At 40.7% G+C, this 16,331-nt stretch overlaps 1 protein-coding gene and 1 pseudogene across 3 annotated transcripts in view; one reads left to right on the top strand and one right to left on the bottom strand.

Annotated features, from left to right (window-relative positions):
- On the top strand, window positions 1-4,656 carry LOC132469553 (mucolipin-3-like; annotated as a pseudogene).
- A 2,353-nt stretch (window positions 4,657-7,009) lies between these two features.
- Window positions 7,010-16,331, bottom strand: part of LOC132468974 (G-protein-signaling modulator 2-like) — a 59,618-nt gene continuing 50,296 nt past the window's right edge. For all 3 annotated transcript variants that reach the window (XM_060066859.1, XM_060066860.1, XM_060066861.1), the window contains 4 exons: window positions 10,575-10,737; window positions 9,802-9,987; window positions 9,580-9,692; window positions 7,010-8,355 (listed from right to left, as the gene is read on the bottom strand). In XM_060066859.1, the coding sequence (XP_059922842.1) occupies window positions 8,188-8,355; window positions 9,580-9,692; window positions 9,802-9,987; window positions 10,575-10,737 (630 nt within the window). In that variant the 3' untranslated portion in view covers window positions 7,010-8,187. The remainder of the gene's footprint in view (window positions 8,356-9,579; window positions 9,693-9,801; window positions 9,988-10,574; window positions 10,738-16,331) is intronic.

Here is a 16,331-nt window from a genome sequence, read left to right as displayed (position 1 = left end):
ATGTGCAAATTGGTTGAAATCTCATTTGAATAATGCATTACTGTATTATATAACTAAGCATTTGAAGACGAATACCTATATTTCTGTGATTTCTCACTTGTAGTATGGACGTCTACGCAATGTCTCAGTAGGGAACCATGCGTACAACAAAAACCGAGCCCTTTAAACCCCCTTGAGTCTGTGCCAGGCCCAAGAGTATTACAGGAATGGTACCATTTATCCAGGAAACGATACCTTTGAAATTGATGTTCAGATCGACACATGTATGTGAAATTAATATAATATTTGTACGGATGAAATCTAAGTCAATTTACAGCCAATTCACTTGTTTTTCAATTCACATGCCTTTCAACAGTTTGCTTCAAGATCTATCCCATGTACCCGTTGACACTGAGGGAAACACTTCCTGGTTTCGAAATACCTTTCAAAAGGGTGTGTGTGTGTGTGTGTGTGTGTGTGTGTGTGTGTGTGTGTGTGTGTGTGTGTGTGTGTGTGTGTGTGTGTGTGTGTGTGTGTGTGTGTGTGTGTGTGTGTGTGTGTGTGTGTGTGTGTGTGTGTGTCTAACTTCATCCATCTTCTTTGTCTGCCAGGCTAGTTTCCATAAAGATCACGTTCAGCCTCAAGGCTATAAATCTTGAGACGGTGAGACACAGGGAGTTACCAGACAGCTATGACTTCAATATCATGGTATGTCTTTACCTTCACAAATCTGGTCACCATACTACCACAGGATTAAATTTGGCCTTCTAGTTGATTAAGCATATGAAATGATTTGATGTTGAGCCTGTATCTTGTTTGTGTGTCATCAAATATTTTTATTATTTTTAATCTTTTATTTATTTTAAGTACTGCTCTGTCAAACGTCTATCTGTAACTTGGACACCTGTGATTTACCCATTACATTCTTCCAGTTGAATGCTTAGCTATGGTCATGTCGATGTTAGTGTTAAACTACTGACTTTGAAGGTGAATGATTCGTTATTTCGTTTATTAATGGTCTGCTTTCTGGTAACCTCCCTGGTCCGCAGATCCTCTTCAACAATCAGGCCCACAGCGGCAGGATCAAGGTAGAATTAGACAACGACGTTGAAATCAATGAATGCCGGGATTGAAAAGTCACTGGAGCGGGTATGCCAATATTATGTTGATGATATGAGTGAATTTGAATGCAAACATGTAATGCTTTTTGGATTAATCTAAATGTCCTCCCTCAACCTTATCCTCTAGGTCAGCGGTTCCCAAACTTATTTTCCTGCGCACCCCCTTCTACGTCCAACCGGGTTGGCGCACCCCCAATCCCCACTTCAAAAAGAAGGAAAATAAAACGCAACAAAGCTTGGTTTTATCGCCATATAACGACTCATGTTTAATCAAATATAGCGCAAATATAGCAAAAGGGGCATTTGACTTAAATTGCCATGTTTCGTGCGCAGGAGACGACGGAGAGAAGACGGCAGCTGTTTGCTAGAACCTCACTGCACACCACGCACTGAGGCTTCGGGCAATCTGTATCGCCGATCCAAGTGAAGCCCAGACCCAGATAATTGTCATTATATTTCCTTCTTTTTTTCCCTGTCTGGTTTTCACCCTCATGGTTTCTTTTTTGCCATCTCCTTCCCTCCTCTTCGGTTTCCTCCGGCGCATCGTCTGACTCCCGCTCATTTTCTTTCTCTATTCTCTCCGTCTCTGTTGCCTCCAAATCCTCACTCTCTCTTGGTCCCTCTCCTCCTTCGTGACTAACAACATTATCATCACAAGACGTCCCACTTGACAGTTTCCCTGATTTCAGCCAGTTAAGCATATTTATATAGGAATGAATGATATGAGTTGGCGCGCATATGGCAGTCCGTAGAAGAAGACAGCAGTGCGCAGCCGTAGAAGAAGACAGCAGCTGTCTTCTTCTACGTTTAAAATATAGTTTTTTGATTTAAAATAAAAGGGATTACAAAGGAAATGTTTACTGTGGAAATGTTTAATCCCACTTAAAAAACAACACGGTAATTGTGTAATATTACACCAGACCGCCATTACATTTTTCATCTCGCGGACCCCCTGGTGGCAGCTCGAGTACCCCTGGGGGTGAGAGTACCACACTTTGGGAATCCCTGCTCTAGGTGCTAGAAATCCTTATTTCCCAATGCTGTTTGAAATCCTCATCATTATGACGTGCATTACCTCCCTGGCTCTCTGCACACGCTCAGTGCTAAATGGTATCCAGCTGCAGTTGGTAAGTTTAATGATTTTTTGTTCCATCCATTAAGGTCTTCCACTCAAATTCCCTGGCCCAAGATTTTTTGAAGATGGTTTGTTTTTTGAACTCACAAAAGTGGAGATACAGTACATGTCATTCTGTCCCTGTGTTAAACAGGAGTACACTGTCTTCTGCAAGGACCGCAGTGGTGAAAATGTACCCTGTTCAGACGGGTTTGATTTTGTCAACAGCTGGTACATCTTGATCATAACTAGCGACACGTTGACCATCATCGGCTCTATTCTCAAAATAGCAATACAGGCCAAGGTAATGGATGGTTTCTAGAAGAGCATGAATCCATTCAAACCCTCAATCCAATATATACAACTTTTGAACACAGGTGATCTCTAGACATCCATACAAATTGAGTCAACTATTGAAAGGTCATGGATCAAGTTAGCATAATATGTGAATATTATTCTAACTTTATCCATGACCTTTCAATAGTTGTACAAGAAACTTGCTCTTCTCCCCCAAGGTCCTCACCAGCTATGACGTGTGCAGCATTTTCCTGGGCCTGGGCACCATGTTTGTCTGGATCGGAGTCATCCGCTACATGGGCTACTTCAAGAAATACAATGCAAGTTATCCTTATTTTTTTCCTGCCCGTCAAGTGAATCTATAATCAATATTTACATGCCCTATGTGGTGACAATGTTTAGGTAATGAGTATCAAGCAAAAGACTATATAATCATATGTTTGAGGCCTTACAGTTTTTCTCGATTGTATAAACACTAAGAATTGAACTATGCACACAATTATGAAAACTTGAAGCTCATGAATCAACTACAAGACTCCAGACTGCTAAACTCTAAGCACGATTCCACAGTTTTCACACAAATACAAATTCTAAATCACATTTTTGCAAAACTCTAAGCACAAATCTCATCATCTAGCACACATAGTTCACCTGGAAACACTGGCCTTCAAAACGCAACAACTAATTACCAATAAGTCTAACTCACCTCTTACCTGTTCAAACTCAACTGGCACAACACTTCAACCTTGTGTCAGAGCATAAAAGAGGCCTCAGGTGAGCTTGATTGTGATGTGGATATGGTCCTCTGGACTGAACAGGATCGGAGGTGGAATACAGACTGATTTACATGTAGATCTGTTTCACCTCATTTAAATTCTTATTTATTTTTTTGTTGGCCTATGGAAAGCTTTTTATGCCGTCAGTTTAGCTGAAAATTATACCGTATCACAGTATCAATTAAATATTTGCTTTGTTAGCTTTGTTTACTTGTGGACTGATTTCATCATTACATCCCCTGAAAGACAGTCTAAACATTTTCTTACTGTAGTGTTTTTCATATTACTTATCAGTGCAATTACTGTACTGTGAGTTTTGCCAAAATAGATAACATTGGTTTATTCTCAGAACAATGTTGCACTATCAACTATAGGGGTACAATATGACTCTGGGAAACTGGGATTGTGAGTTTAGCCCATTAGACAATATGCGGTGTATCCTATTCTGATACAATTGTGTAAATGCAATATTTATATGATGGTCCATGTTCACAGTATTGCATTACAATATGGCAACAGTCTATATACTATATGTATCACCTAATTGCAACTTTAAAAAAGAAAGCTATGTCTAAACAATTTTATACATTGAAATATGTAACGTGGCCTGATGAAGCCAAAACATATGCAAATAGTATTTTGATGGAAGTGTTTTAATTTGATCACACCAGTGTGATCAAATTGATGCTCTCTAAGAGATATTCATTTGATAGCCGTGTTTACTGTTTGGTGGAAAAAATCTGTATTGAGAAGAATTTGTGGAGTTTTGACAATTATTAACTTCTCAGGTTTGTGTTTAAAGGTTTTGAGAAATGTAGCTATAGTTGCAGAAAACGTGTTTAAACGATTGAGGAAAAACTGTAAGGGTCAAGAATTCCTCCATCAAACAGCACTGTTTTAGATGACCATGAGTATTGAATATGAAGTGTTTAAGAGTCTGTCGTTTCATATGTGCATATCATTTTATGGTTTTATGGTTATGGACAACCAATATCTACAAAAGCTTGATGGAAAGCTTGTTTCCTCCCCAATCCGTTAAATAACAAGGTTTCTTTCTGTTTAATGGTATCTATGGAAAGCTTAAGTTTCCTACCCATTCCGGTGAACAACAAGGGTTTTTCCTGTCCTTCACAGGTAATCGGCAAGCTCCTACTGGGCGCAAATGAAATTAATAATCAAACACAGCTTTTGAACGTATTTCCAGATACTCATCCTGACTCTGAGGGCAGCTTTCCCGAACGTTATTCGCTGCATCTGCTGCGCTGGGATAATAAACCTGAGCTACTGCTTCTGCGGATGGATTGTCTTCGGACCCTATCACGAGAAGGCACGCAGTTTTCCAACTTGTTTGAGAAACGTGAAAAGCTAAAAAGTGTTTTAAAATATAATTGAATTTCATATAATTTGAAAAAGCCTATTAACGACATCAACAAAGCTGTCGTGAATGTGTCTGAACAACCAGGAAGGAGACCTTGAACATTTTGTCCCAAACATGGGTACCAGGGCACGGGTAGTAGACGTATCTCCACTAGTTAAGTCTATAACCTGTGGTACTTAAAAAGAGCAAATGTTTTGTACGGAATTCCACAGAAGCCATGCACTATTATTAATTTGGGTTCAGTTCTCTTGAGATCACAATTTATCTATCTTGGATCAGGAGAGAAAACAAGTTCTTGATCACGAGATAAATAATTATTGTGAAAAAATCTGCAATAAAGACAGGGGACGTCATTTAGTTGAGTGCCACTGCAAGCAACCAAAGAAGCGGAGGGGAGACATCTAACTATCATCCATCACCCTAATTTTGAGTTAAGTTAAGACAATTTCAGCTAAAATAGCCAACCTGACATTAACATTGAACAGCCTCAACATCAAACCAATATTGTGTAGGTCCCCCTCGTGCTGCCAAGCTCAGCTCTGACCCGTCGAGGCAGGGACTCCACAAGACCTCTGAAGGTGTCCTGTGGTATCTGGCATCAAGACGTTAGCAACAGATCCTTTGAGTCCTGTTAGTTGTGAGGTGGGGCCTCCATGGATCAGTTGTTCCAGCACATTCCATAGATGATTGATCGGATTTAGATCTGGGGAATGTGGAGGCCCAGTCAATACCTTGAACTCTTTGTCATTTTCCTCAAACAATTCCTGAACAATGTTTACAGTGCGACAGGGCAATTTATCCTATTGAAAGTTGAAACTGAAGGGGTTTACTTGGTCTGCAACAATGTTTAGGTAGGTGGTACGTGTTAAAGTAACATCCACAAGAACGACAAGAACCAAGGTTTCGCATAAGAACAATGCCTAGAGCATCACACTGCCTCCACGGCTTACCTTCTTCCCATAGTGCAAATATGCATATCTTCATGGTCAACAAACCTGCCTAAAGAACCTATGACTTCCTCCTGGATAGATTTTTCACCATTTTGAATTTTGTTAAAAACACTAAATTACCTAATAGATCCTATGTTTTTTGACTGAGACAAAAGTCCTTAACCACATATCCGGTATTGACCAATGTCTTCAATCTGACTTTGTATTGTATGATTGTACAGGGAAGTCTGTACAATAAAAAAATAATCCCCCAGGAGCCATTTACTTAAAGAAAAAGGTGTCACTTAAGAACGCAAAAACACTTAAATGCATACATCCACATCAAGAATCCTATGAGCTTGATTCCAATACTAAAGTTATTCAGGATAAATATATGGACAGGATGACATCCACTGTTTTTCAACGAGGGCAATTAGCGTGACGTCGTTATAGGCGTGGCCTGGGACGAAAAATTATCACAGTTCCTAGACAAAATGTTTCATTTGAGCGGGACCAACTCAGTGAATGTTGGGGACGAAAGTTCTAACTGCTAAAGTAAGATTAACAAAACATGAGGAAATTACCCAAATTGCAAAAAAAAAAAAAAGGAGACAAAAGTTGGGGTAAACTTAACGTAATCATTCATAAACTTGGTGTAGTTAAAAAGGGCACATGGTTCAAAATTAACTGCTCTGAAATGTATTTAAATCAGGCCATAGGATGCGCTAAAGTAATTAACAGTAAATGCAAACTTTGGACAGTGATATTTTCTGACCCCTTTCAGCTACGGTCATGACATTTTGTATTTTTGTCTCCCCTCACGATGAACAAATGTTCCTAAGGAACCCATAACATGTAATAAAATGGTGGCTGGACGTCCAAAGGATCCCAATCTACGTTAGGTGCCAAAAGGCGGGGTTAATTTAGGGCAATCCTCACCAAACGAATTGTACTTGAATAAGCATAGGTTGAGGTCAACTAGGCTAAAGTTCATCCAAATATGGCAATAGGGGGCACCACAGCAATCATTTGAAAACTCTAAAGACACATAACTCTTCAGCCTTTTGACGTACAGTCGTGAAAGTTTGTTCTCACATCACCAGATCCAAGCGGAGGCTATTTCAGCATTATCGTCCATATTCCAACAAAAAAGTCAGGGTTTTAATGGTCTGCGTCAGGGTCTTCATGGTCTGCGTCAGTTAATGGTTTGCATTAGGCTTGGCCCCCTAAAATGCAGCTTGCAGCTTTGTTATATCTTGTAATTATTTATGTTTCAGGTCTATGAGTAAGCAATGGATATAATTTGATTTACGGATATACAAAGATCCAACAAAAGTGGATTCAAGTTCAATAACATGATCACAAGAATATTGCTTTGCAAGTGTGACCAAAAATGACGTGCGCAACCTGAAGAATTTAAGAGTTAAGAGTAGGATTTTTATTATGGCAATAATGCTTTGAATATAAAAAAATAGTAAAACACAATTGATATAATACTACAAAATACTTTTAAACCATGAAGCTAGAAAATAATAATAAAAGTAGTGCACTTCGCAAGTCATTATTAAAAGTTTAGGAAAATATATTCTGCTTCTTGATGATCAAATGGTTTTATTAAAAAATATAAAATGTGTTTCTGGTCTCATTTTTAAGTTCTTCTTCAATATGTACATGGGAAGGACAATAGCCAATAGCAATAGAAATGTAGAAAATCAAAGCTTTACATTTTTGAAAAAATGAGTTAGAGTTAGTCAACCCTTAATAGAAATGTAGACAACAAGAGGTTTGGAACAACGGCAAGTTAATCATTCATTAATCTCCCTTCTTTGAAGCAAACAAGCATCTTGAGGTCAATGTGTACCACTGTGGGACTTCCTCTATATCACTCTATTGGTTAAAAGGTCTTTATGGCATGTAATCAACGCCACATGAACATATTCAATCCAATTATGGCATCTTGATCCTCTGGAGCGGAATTAGGTTATATTTAAACTCATTTCTCAGAAAGGGTGCAATGCTCCCTCATTTAAAATATTGTGCCCCCTTAGTTTTGTGACATTACTTTCTCTTGTCATACCCAGCGTGTTAGCGCACTCTGGTGGCAAGACAGCTTGGTAATGAATTCTCCATGTTTTTAAAGCAGTGCACTGGCCTGTATTCTTACGGTCACAAGTGGTTGCAAATACATAAAAGATTGTTATCCCTCTTGTGTCATCAGTAAGTGATGTTAATTTCTGCCTAATAAATCCTGTTGCCGGGTCTGGCTGCAGCCATTGCACGTTGTGTCTTAGGTGACTTTTACTCTTTCAGAGGCCTAATGGTGCTATAAAATCCTGCCAATAAGGGGAACCGAAAATTGGCAGGATTGAATCAAAGATATCAGAAGAGATGGAATTGTGTGAAATTAAGCCCATTTGTCAAATGAATGCAGCATAAAAATGTCCAGTGATCAAATCCAAAGAGTCCTCATATTCATATAGATTAGTTCCTGGAATATGATCATGAGGATGCTGCAGTAAGGAGACTAATGGGGTCTCGGAGGCGCAAATCATATCCTGAGATGGCCTGTGTGAGAAACAATACCCTGCGGGACTCAATCGGGTTTGGACTGTGAGCCGCCAGGGGGTGGCGCTACTCGCTGCTCCTCCATCCTATTGTTCTGGGAGCGCAGGATGAGGCTGAGGAAGTCCTCATCTGGGACTGTGAGGCCCCGGGCTGCAGGTGGAGGGGCCGCACATCTTTGGTCGTCAAGCCTGGAACCCTGCATTCACACAGTAAGGTTTGATCATTAATGTTATCTTCATATTATATAAAATGATACAGCGCAAGTTAACATGAACTATTACTTCCGGGAATGAATTTTCCAAAGGAAAAATGCCTGCATTTGACACACTCCTGGGAGGTATTTCTTTATTTAGCGGCAGGTCTATCGCACTGTTCAAGCCTCTCCATCTTCATCTCGCTTCATATACGCACTATTCTTTGGGTGGGGCGGAACGGGCAGGGGGGGAACCAGAACCTTGGATTTGGTTAACTGGTAACCCAATACTTCCAGTAACAATGAATCCATAAAGGCCAATTTGAGTCCATATTGCCATCTTATTTCTGCATTAAAGTAGAGGTATGGATTATGATCAATCCATCGCACTATCATGACACATACTACAAATCAAATAAGCTGTTTGAAAGTTTGGTTTTCCTTAACAATAGTTTACAAAATACAAGAACATGTACAATTTAGAGCTGTCAAGCGATTAAAATATTTAATCGTGATTAATCGCATTAATGTCGTAGTTAACTCACGATTAATCGCAAATTCTTTTTCTATGCTAAATATCCCTTGATTTTCCCATAATTCTTCTCATTTTAATTCTCTTATCAACATGGTGAAGTGCATCGGCTTGCCTTGTGCAAATGATTTTTTATTGATAACAACATTGGCATATACGGATCAAAACAGGACGATACAAAAAAAGAGCCTATAGTGCAATTAAACGACTGCTTTGAACAAATGTCATTTGAACATAGCAGTCAGGCTACTGCTTCTTTGTTTTGAGCCAAAGAAAAAAAAAAAATATATATTATTATTATTATTTTTTTTAATAAAACAATTGCGTTAATCGCGCGTTAAATTTTTTAACGCCGTTAAAATTGGTTTGCGTTAACGCCGTTAATAACGCGTTTAACTGACAGCTCTAGTAAAATTATGAAATTGAGGATCATACCCTGTATGCCAGGATTGTATGTACAGCTAACAACATACATTTTACACATACAACCACAGGATATGCAGGAGAAAACAACACTTAACCATATAAATAGACAGTAAACATAGACACAGAAGTAAAGCATTATAAATCAAGCACAATTTTCTCCATTAGACACAACACTAATCATGATGAAGTGTGTCATCAAGTGTGCAGTGCTAATCCTAAAAAAAGGCATCATAAATGAAGCGGCCATGTCCCTCCCCCCGCTGTGTTACCTGGCACTTCATAAGCATGGCGAAGAAGTCGTTCCCCTCGGGGGTCTCAGCAGATGGGTCCAGGTGACTGCCGCGGGAGGATGTGGGGGGAGGATCGCTACTGGAGATGGGGGCTGTGGTATAGAAATAGAAAAAGGATGTCTTTGAGAAGATAAGTATTTAGAAGTGTCCCAGCTGCTGGCTGACGTGTGCTGGCGTTGGCGGTAGTGATGTTAAGGTCACCTTGGGCATTAGCTTGCTCTGGCTTAGAGGTGGAGAGTGTGGGCGGAGGGGATGAGTTGCTGAGTCGAAAGCCAGGAAAATGGCTCTCGCTGACTCGCTGGTCGTCCGGGCGACAGCCCTGGGAGCAGGCCATCAGCTCCAGAAAATGCCCTTGATCCGAGGACGGTACTTCCCCGGCCAAATGACCTACAGCCGCCGCATTAGGGACAGATCTGATGACCATGAGCCTGGTCAAAGTGCCATTGGGCATTTTCTTAACGACTGCCATTGAAACTACATTCCCATAGTAATGGCCATTTGCTTTCAAAAGCTCATGGTTTCTTGCAGACACAAACATTGTGCCACAAGCCACAGGTTAGGTATTACTTCATCTCCTCATCCCAAGATCTACCACTTCGATCTGCATACTTTTCAAACTCTTGTCTTCTCTTGCCCACCTTAGACCATAACACGATTAAACTGCTGAAGTACAACTTCGGTTGACATAGATGTTGTCGTAATTAATACAAAAAACACAGAGAGCGTGAGGAAAATGGATGATTCTGGAGCACTGTATCAGTATTTGCTGTTGTAATATTGTTTTGGACTGAACCTTCCCCTGAGCAACAATTCAATCAATGAAAATATATAGTACATCCCTCAACTATTGACATCACACAAAAGTAAAAATAGGAAATATCTATCTTAAGTTAAGAAATAAGATGGTGATAATGAAAAGGCAAGAATAAGACATGATCAGAGACAGGCTGGCCAGTTAATGGGGGCTAACTTACATTTCTTCTTGGCTACAGGTAGGGTGGACCAGGGGGAGGTGGACACAGGGACACTGCTTTGTCTTTCCAATAGGGAACACCTTTGGTCATCCATTCTGCTGCCCTGGAAACGGGACAGCAGGTCGAAAAAGCCATCTTCTCCCAGGGTGTCCCGGGATCCAGACTACAAACACAGCGTCAAACACATGAATATATGTGATAAAACCTGTGGGAATAGAGCTTTCAACCTAAACATATAGTTTCTCAAAACAGCCTGTCTAACCTGTTATCAAGCACCTCATCACCCATTAATAACTTTACCAACTGAATACATTCTAAATTATTAATGTTGAAGAACATTAATACGAGTTCCCCTAGCCTACCTATGGTCCCCCAGCAGCTAGAAATGGCATTAGGCGTAAAACGAGCACTAGTTATCCTGCTCTGCCTTTGAAAAAACCAAGCTCATACGCGCCGACTTGCATTTTTTTTCCCACTATGTCGTCATACGGGGACATGTTATCTCCCCTTTCTCTGCTTTGCCAAATGAGCTACGACCGTACGATCATCACGTGTGTGTGTGTGTGTGTGTGTGTGTGTGTGTGTGTGTGTGTGTGTGTGTGTGTGTGTGTGTGTGTGTGTGTGTGAATACACACACAGTAACCTAAGTGTTGTACACTTCTTTGTTATTTGGATAACCGTTCTGCTGTTGGTGTTATGTCGCAAAAAGCCAGCCACACAACGGTGCCGAAGCGCCACATTTCACGCACGTCAATTGTCGCCCCTAGCATCAATAGGAAGTGGCATGCTGCAGCACCGTTGTGATTATGTTTTGAAAGAAGCAGATCAACAAACATAGTCGGTATATGGCTACCATAACGTCATACCAGTTGTTTTATAATGACATATATGCCCCTGATGCCCATGATCCTCTGTTTGTGCGTACAATGATAGTCACATTAATTGATAGTTACTTTATGTACTGTCTGGCATTTTGTTTACAGGTAAGTCACTTTACACACTGTATTTACTGTCATTGCTCATTCTTTTTGCCTTGTGGAATTATCATTTTTTATAGATGATTTATTTGTAGAAATTTGAAGACGAAAAGTTCAATAGTCCTCACAGATAAAGAACTGAGAAGGTTACATAACAGACAGCCAAATGGTGAGGATACACAATACAGCCCCCCCATACCCCTCCCCTTCCTAAATCAAACAGACAACTAAAGCAATTTGATCGACAGAAAGAAAAACTAAAGCAAGCAAAAACACAACAAAAACTAGCTGTTAACATTGTGGCAGAAAATATTGTAGAAACATATGCTTAAATGCTCATCCACACTATTCCATCTTCTCTAACCATTCAGCTCTCTCATTCACATCCACTCACATACAGACACAAACACACGCACATCCACTTGCATCAATTAAGCAATGTAAAGACCGTAAATAAGGAAACAAAACATAATAAAAAATGAAAAAAAAAGATACAGTATATAAGGCTAGTTGAAACAGGATATTTGGGCGTTAATATTTGGGCGAAATAATCAATGGTGGCAGCATCTAGTTGAAGAGACCTTACGTGATCTAAGAAGGGTTCCCAGACCTTACCGAACTTAGTAGAGGTGCCAAGCAAAGAGTATTTAATTTTTTCCATTGTTATAAAATGAAGGACAGGACAAGCCCAGAACATGTGGCTAAGATTGGCCGGTTTTCGGTTACACAGACACCCAAGTATTTAAAATGTTCAAGAGATGTTTTGAAAGGTAGGTCAGATAATGGATATGCCATGGCTGCAGCATTAATCTGCATCAATTCACTTTTTTGGAAATTTAGTTTGTAGCCTGAAATTTGTCCAAACTCCTTCAGTAAGTTTAAGACAAGAGGGAAAGTGTTGTCTAAGTCAGAGACAAAGAGTAAGAGGTCATCCGCATACAGGGACACTTTGGGGCCTATCTTGCATCCGGTGCAACTGACTTAATCACTGGCGCATGTGTCGTTGCTAGTTTGCAACTGGCGCAGAACGTTATTTTCCCACCTGCGCCACACGCCGGCAAATTAGGGAATGATCTTGGGCGGTTCGGCGAAAGGAGGAGGCGTGTTCTGGCGCAAACGTTCCCTGGTGCTATTTTGAAGTTTCAGAAACCACTTGCGCCACAAACCAGGAAATACATGGTTTAAAGTCAGTGGCACGTTGTTCAGATGCTATTTTAAGGGCGCATGCATAATGTTGCTTGTGCACCTCGCGCATACACTTTGCTTCCCTCATCTACTGAGCCACACATTCTTGGTAAATTAATTGGGAAAGAACAGCTGATACAGCGGTAATAAGTTGTACTTTTAAATTAATGCATCTGCAAACACCGTACAGAAAACACATCTTTTCTGGACACAGACATAATGCCCATAACTTTTAGGATTGATGAGTATTTGATCGTGAGAAAACATTGTTTTACCGCGAGTGAGTAAAAACAATGAATGAATGCAGGGGCGCGTGTGTGCGTCCATCTGTTTAAACACACGCAAACAAAACAGGTAACGCATAATACAGTCCATGGCAATGTATATTAACGGGGGAACACATGCATATTAGGAACACAAGTTGATGACGATAATGCATACAATACTGATAAGAAATTATGTTTATAATGTATTGCGTACATCATTAAAGGGGACCTATTATGCTTTTCGACTTTTATGACCTATAAACGTTGCAATAATGATTGGTTTATTGCACGTAACGCCCAAACCACCCCTACGGGTAAATAGGCTACTTCAGGCCAACCCTTTTTAGATATGCGCCGGGCGCAAGAGTAATATTTCACGCCGGTACACTAGCGACATCACCGTAGAACCGCCCACAAAGCTACTTGCGCTTGGCGCTTCTCACTTGCGTTTCAGACCGTTAAAATAGGGCCCTTTATGTTCGACGCCACCCCTTAAAATGCCTGGTATCTGACTGGAACTTAGGGCCACTGCGAATGGTTCAATGGCAATGGCGAACAAGCGTGGAGAGAGTGGACACCACTGACGGGTCCCGCGCTTGGGGGAAGTAGTCAGAATAATCATTGTTTGTGCGAATACAAGCTTGGGGGGACGTATATAAAAGCCTAATCCATGATATGAAGGTATTACCACAGCCAAAATGTTTTAACACAGAACAGGTAGGACCATTCTACACACTCAAATTCCTTCTCTGCATCCATGGAAATAACCACCTCAAGGGTGTTGGAGGATGAAAATAATTTGTCTTTAACAAACCCTGTTTGATCAGTAGCTACAATAGTTGGTAGCACAGTCTCCAAACGCCTAGGCAACATTTTGGCCAAGAGTTTGACATCTGCATATAGCAGAGAGATGGGGCGGTAGTTACCACAAGAAAGTGGGTCTTTGTCCTTTTTTAAAAGTAGAGAAATGGTGGCCTCTCTTAACATAGGGGGAAGATTGCCATTTTGCATAGATTCATTGAACATGTTAAGTAAAATAGGAGCTTATTGATCTGAGAATGTCTTATTTCAGCATTTTCTGATTCTGATTCTGATGCGCTACTAATTTCACCAATTGAAAAGGGTTCATCCAGTCTAGATGATGTTGCACTGTCAATGGACTCTGAAATTGTTGTTAGTCTCTGAAATGGTTGTTAATTACCTGTGGGTCAATAGTTGTGCCATCAGTGGTATAGATCTTTATATATGTTGTGATGAAGATGCTTGGCCGATTTGGAGTGCAAGCAGTTTACTAGGTTTATCTCCAAATATTTATGACGTGATTTTAACAGTGACTCTGCAGCTTCTTTGGAACCCAGCAGATCAAATTCAGCCTTTTTCACGAGTAATTATTTTGAAAGATCTGCATTGGTTGAGTCCACACATTTAGTTCTGATAGTTCTGATATAGCTCTAGCAAGGCTACCGCTTTTCTCTGAGGTGATCTTTTTCTGATACACTGAGTAAGCTATTATCTCACCTCTCAGGTAGGCTTTGCACGCCTCCCAGATGGCTGCTTCTGATATACATGTATCTGGTTCTAAATTGGTAGAGATATAAAGGTCAATGCGGTTCTTAATAGTCAAAACAAAGTTTGGGTCAGAAAGTAATAAAGATGGAAAGCGCCAGGTGGAACGTGTCACAGATCTACCAGGAAGGGAGATGTCGACAACCATTGTTGCATGGTCAGATAGCACAATGGGATTATAGGAGCATGACCTGACAGATGGTAGGAGTTTGCTTTCAATGAGAAAGTAATCAATACGGGAGAATGTGCAATGGACAGGAGAAAAGAAAGAGAACGGTTTAGTACTAGAATTGAGGAAGCGCCAGGCATCTGCGTCTGCATATTGCTCCATAAATATCTCAATTACTTTTGATGATTTCGATAGACCAGCGGGCTTATTGGATGATCGATCAAGTGAGGGGTCAAGACAGCAATTGAAATCCCTAGCAAGATTGAGTTGGTGAGAGTTCAATTCGGAGAGAGAGAAAAATTTTTTTTTTTAATTAGCGTTGTCCCAGTTTGGGCCATACACATTTGCCAAAATCAGGCTATTTCCCCCTATGTTGCCTGTGATGACGACATAGTGCCCATTTGTGTCAGACACCACAGAGAATGGCACTGATTTGTGAATAAGAACTTGAAAAAGAGGAGTGAAAGAGTTGGCCCACCCACCACTCCGGAGTTTAAGGTGATCCGAAGGCAGAAGGTGAGTCTCTTGTAAAAAGTATATTTTAGTGTTTAAATGTGTACGATGGTCTAACACTTTGTTACTTTTGACAGGGGAGTTCATACCCTAAACATTCCATGAAACAAATCTTAAAGCACCACCAGCTGTACGCATGGTATTTGTGTTCGCCATCATGTGATGTAATTTTGAGGGTGTGTGCCAATAACAATCATTGATTCGCCTACCAAAGACAACGCCACCTGCTCCCATCCCAGCACCAGAGATGAGAGGTAAAGCACTTGAGTTGAGCATATTAAGTTATAAGAGCAGCATGCATGCAGGAGAAAATAAAATACTTCCTGAGATTACGTTAACCTGAGACCCAACCCCACCCCCCCTCCCCATAATTCCAGCTACTGCATTCACACGCAGCAACATGGAACACTCTGAATCTCTGATCAGCATAATTCCCACACTTCCTTACATCAACGCGCTGTTCCCACAGTATTTGAAGTATAAAAAACTCACGTATCTTAATATGCTAATGTTACAAAAAAAACAGTTGCAACAGGCATAAACAGGCTGACATTTAGCAATTGTGCGCCAGCCAGCACTAACATTTTCAGAAACCAAGCCAACTAACCTCGCATAAAACAGGAGGGAAACAAAACAGTTCAAGGTGCTGTAAACCGGGCGCATAGTACGCAAAGCAAAGATAAAAGCATTGCACTCGTTGGCGCCGCAAATTACACACATACACCAAAAAGGGGCAATAACGCTCAAGTCATTACGTGTTTATCCACCTGCAAACCATTACAAACTTTGTAGCTTCTGCAACAGACGAGAGCCATGCCTCTCTCCATCAGGCAGGGTAATGCGTTGCTTGGCAGGATAGAGAAGAGCCGGCTTGAAACCACGCTGGCAGAGCTCAGCCATGCAGGTTTTGAACTCGGCGCGCCGTTTCAACAGGTCGGGCTGTAGTCATAAAAAAGGCGAATCTTGTGGCCATTGTAGAGCAGGTTGCCTCCTTTGCGTGCCTTGCGAATAACCAGGTCCATGATTTGGAAATGGTGGAACCGTATGATGACCGCTCGTGGCCGCTCGCCTGGAGCAGGTT

Source organism: Gadus macrocephalus, chromosome 12 (genome assembly GCF_031168955.1).
Source record: "Gadus macrocephalus chromosome 12, ASM3116895v1".
Taxonomy (NCBI): Eukaryota; Metazoa; Chordata; class Actinopteri; order Gadiformes; family Gadidae; genus Gadus; species Gadus macrocephalus.
Note: the sequence above shows the minus strand (reverse complement) of the source record. Positions and strands in the feature narration are given on the sequence as shown.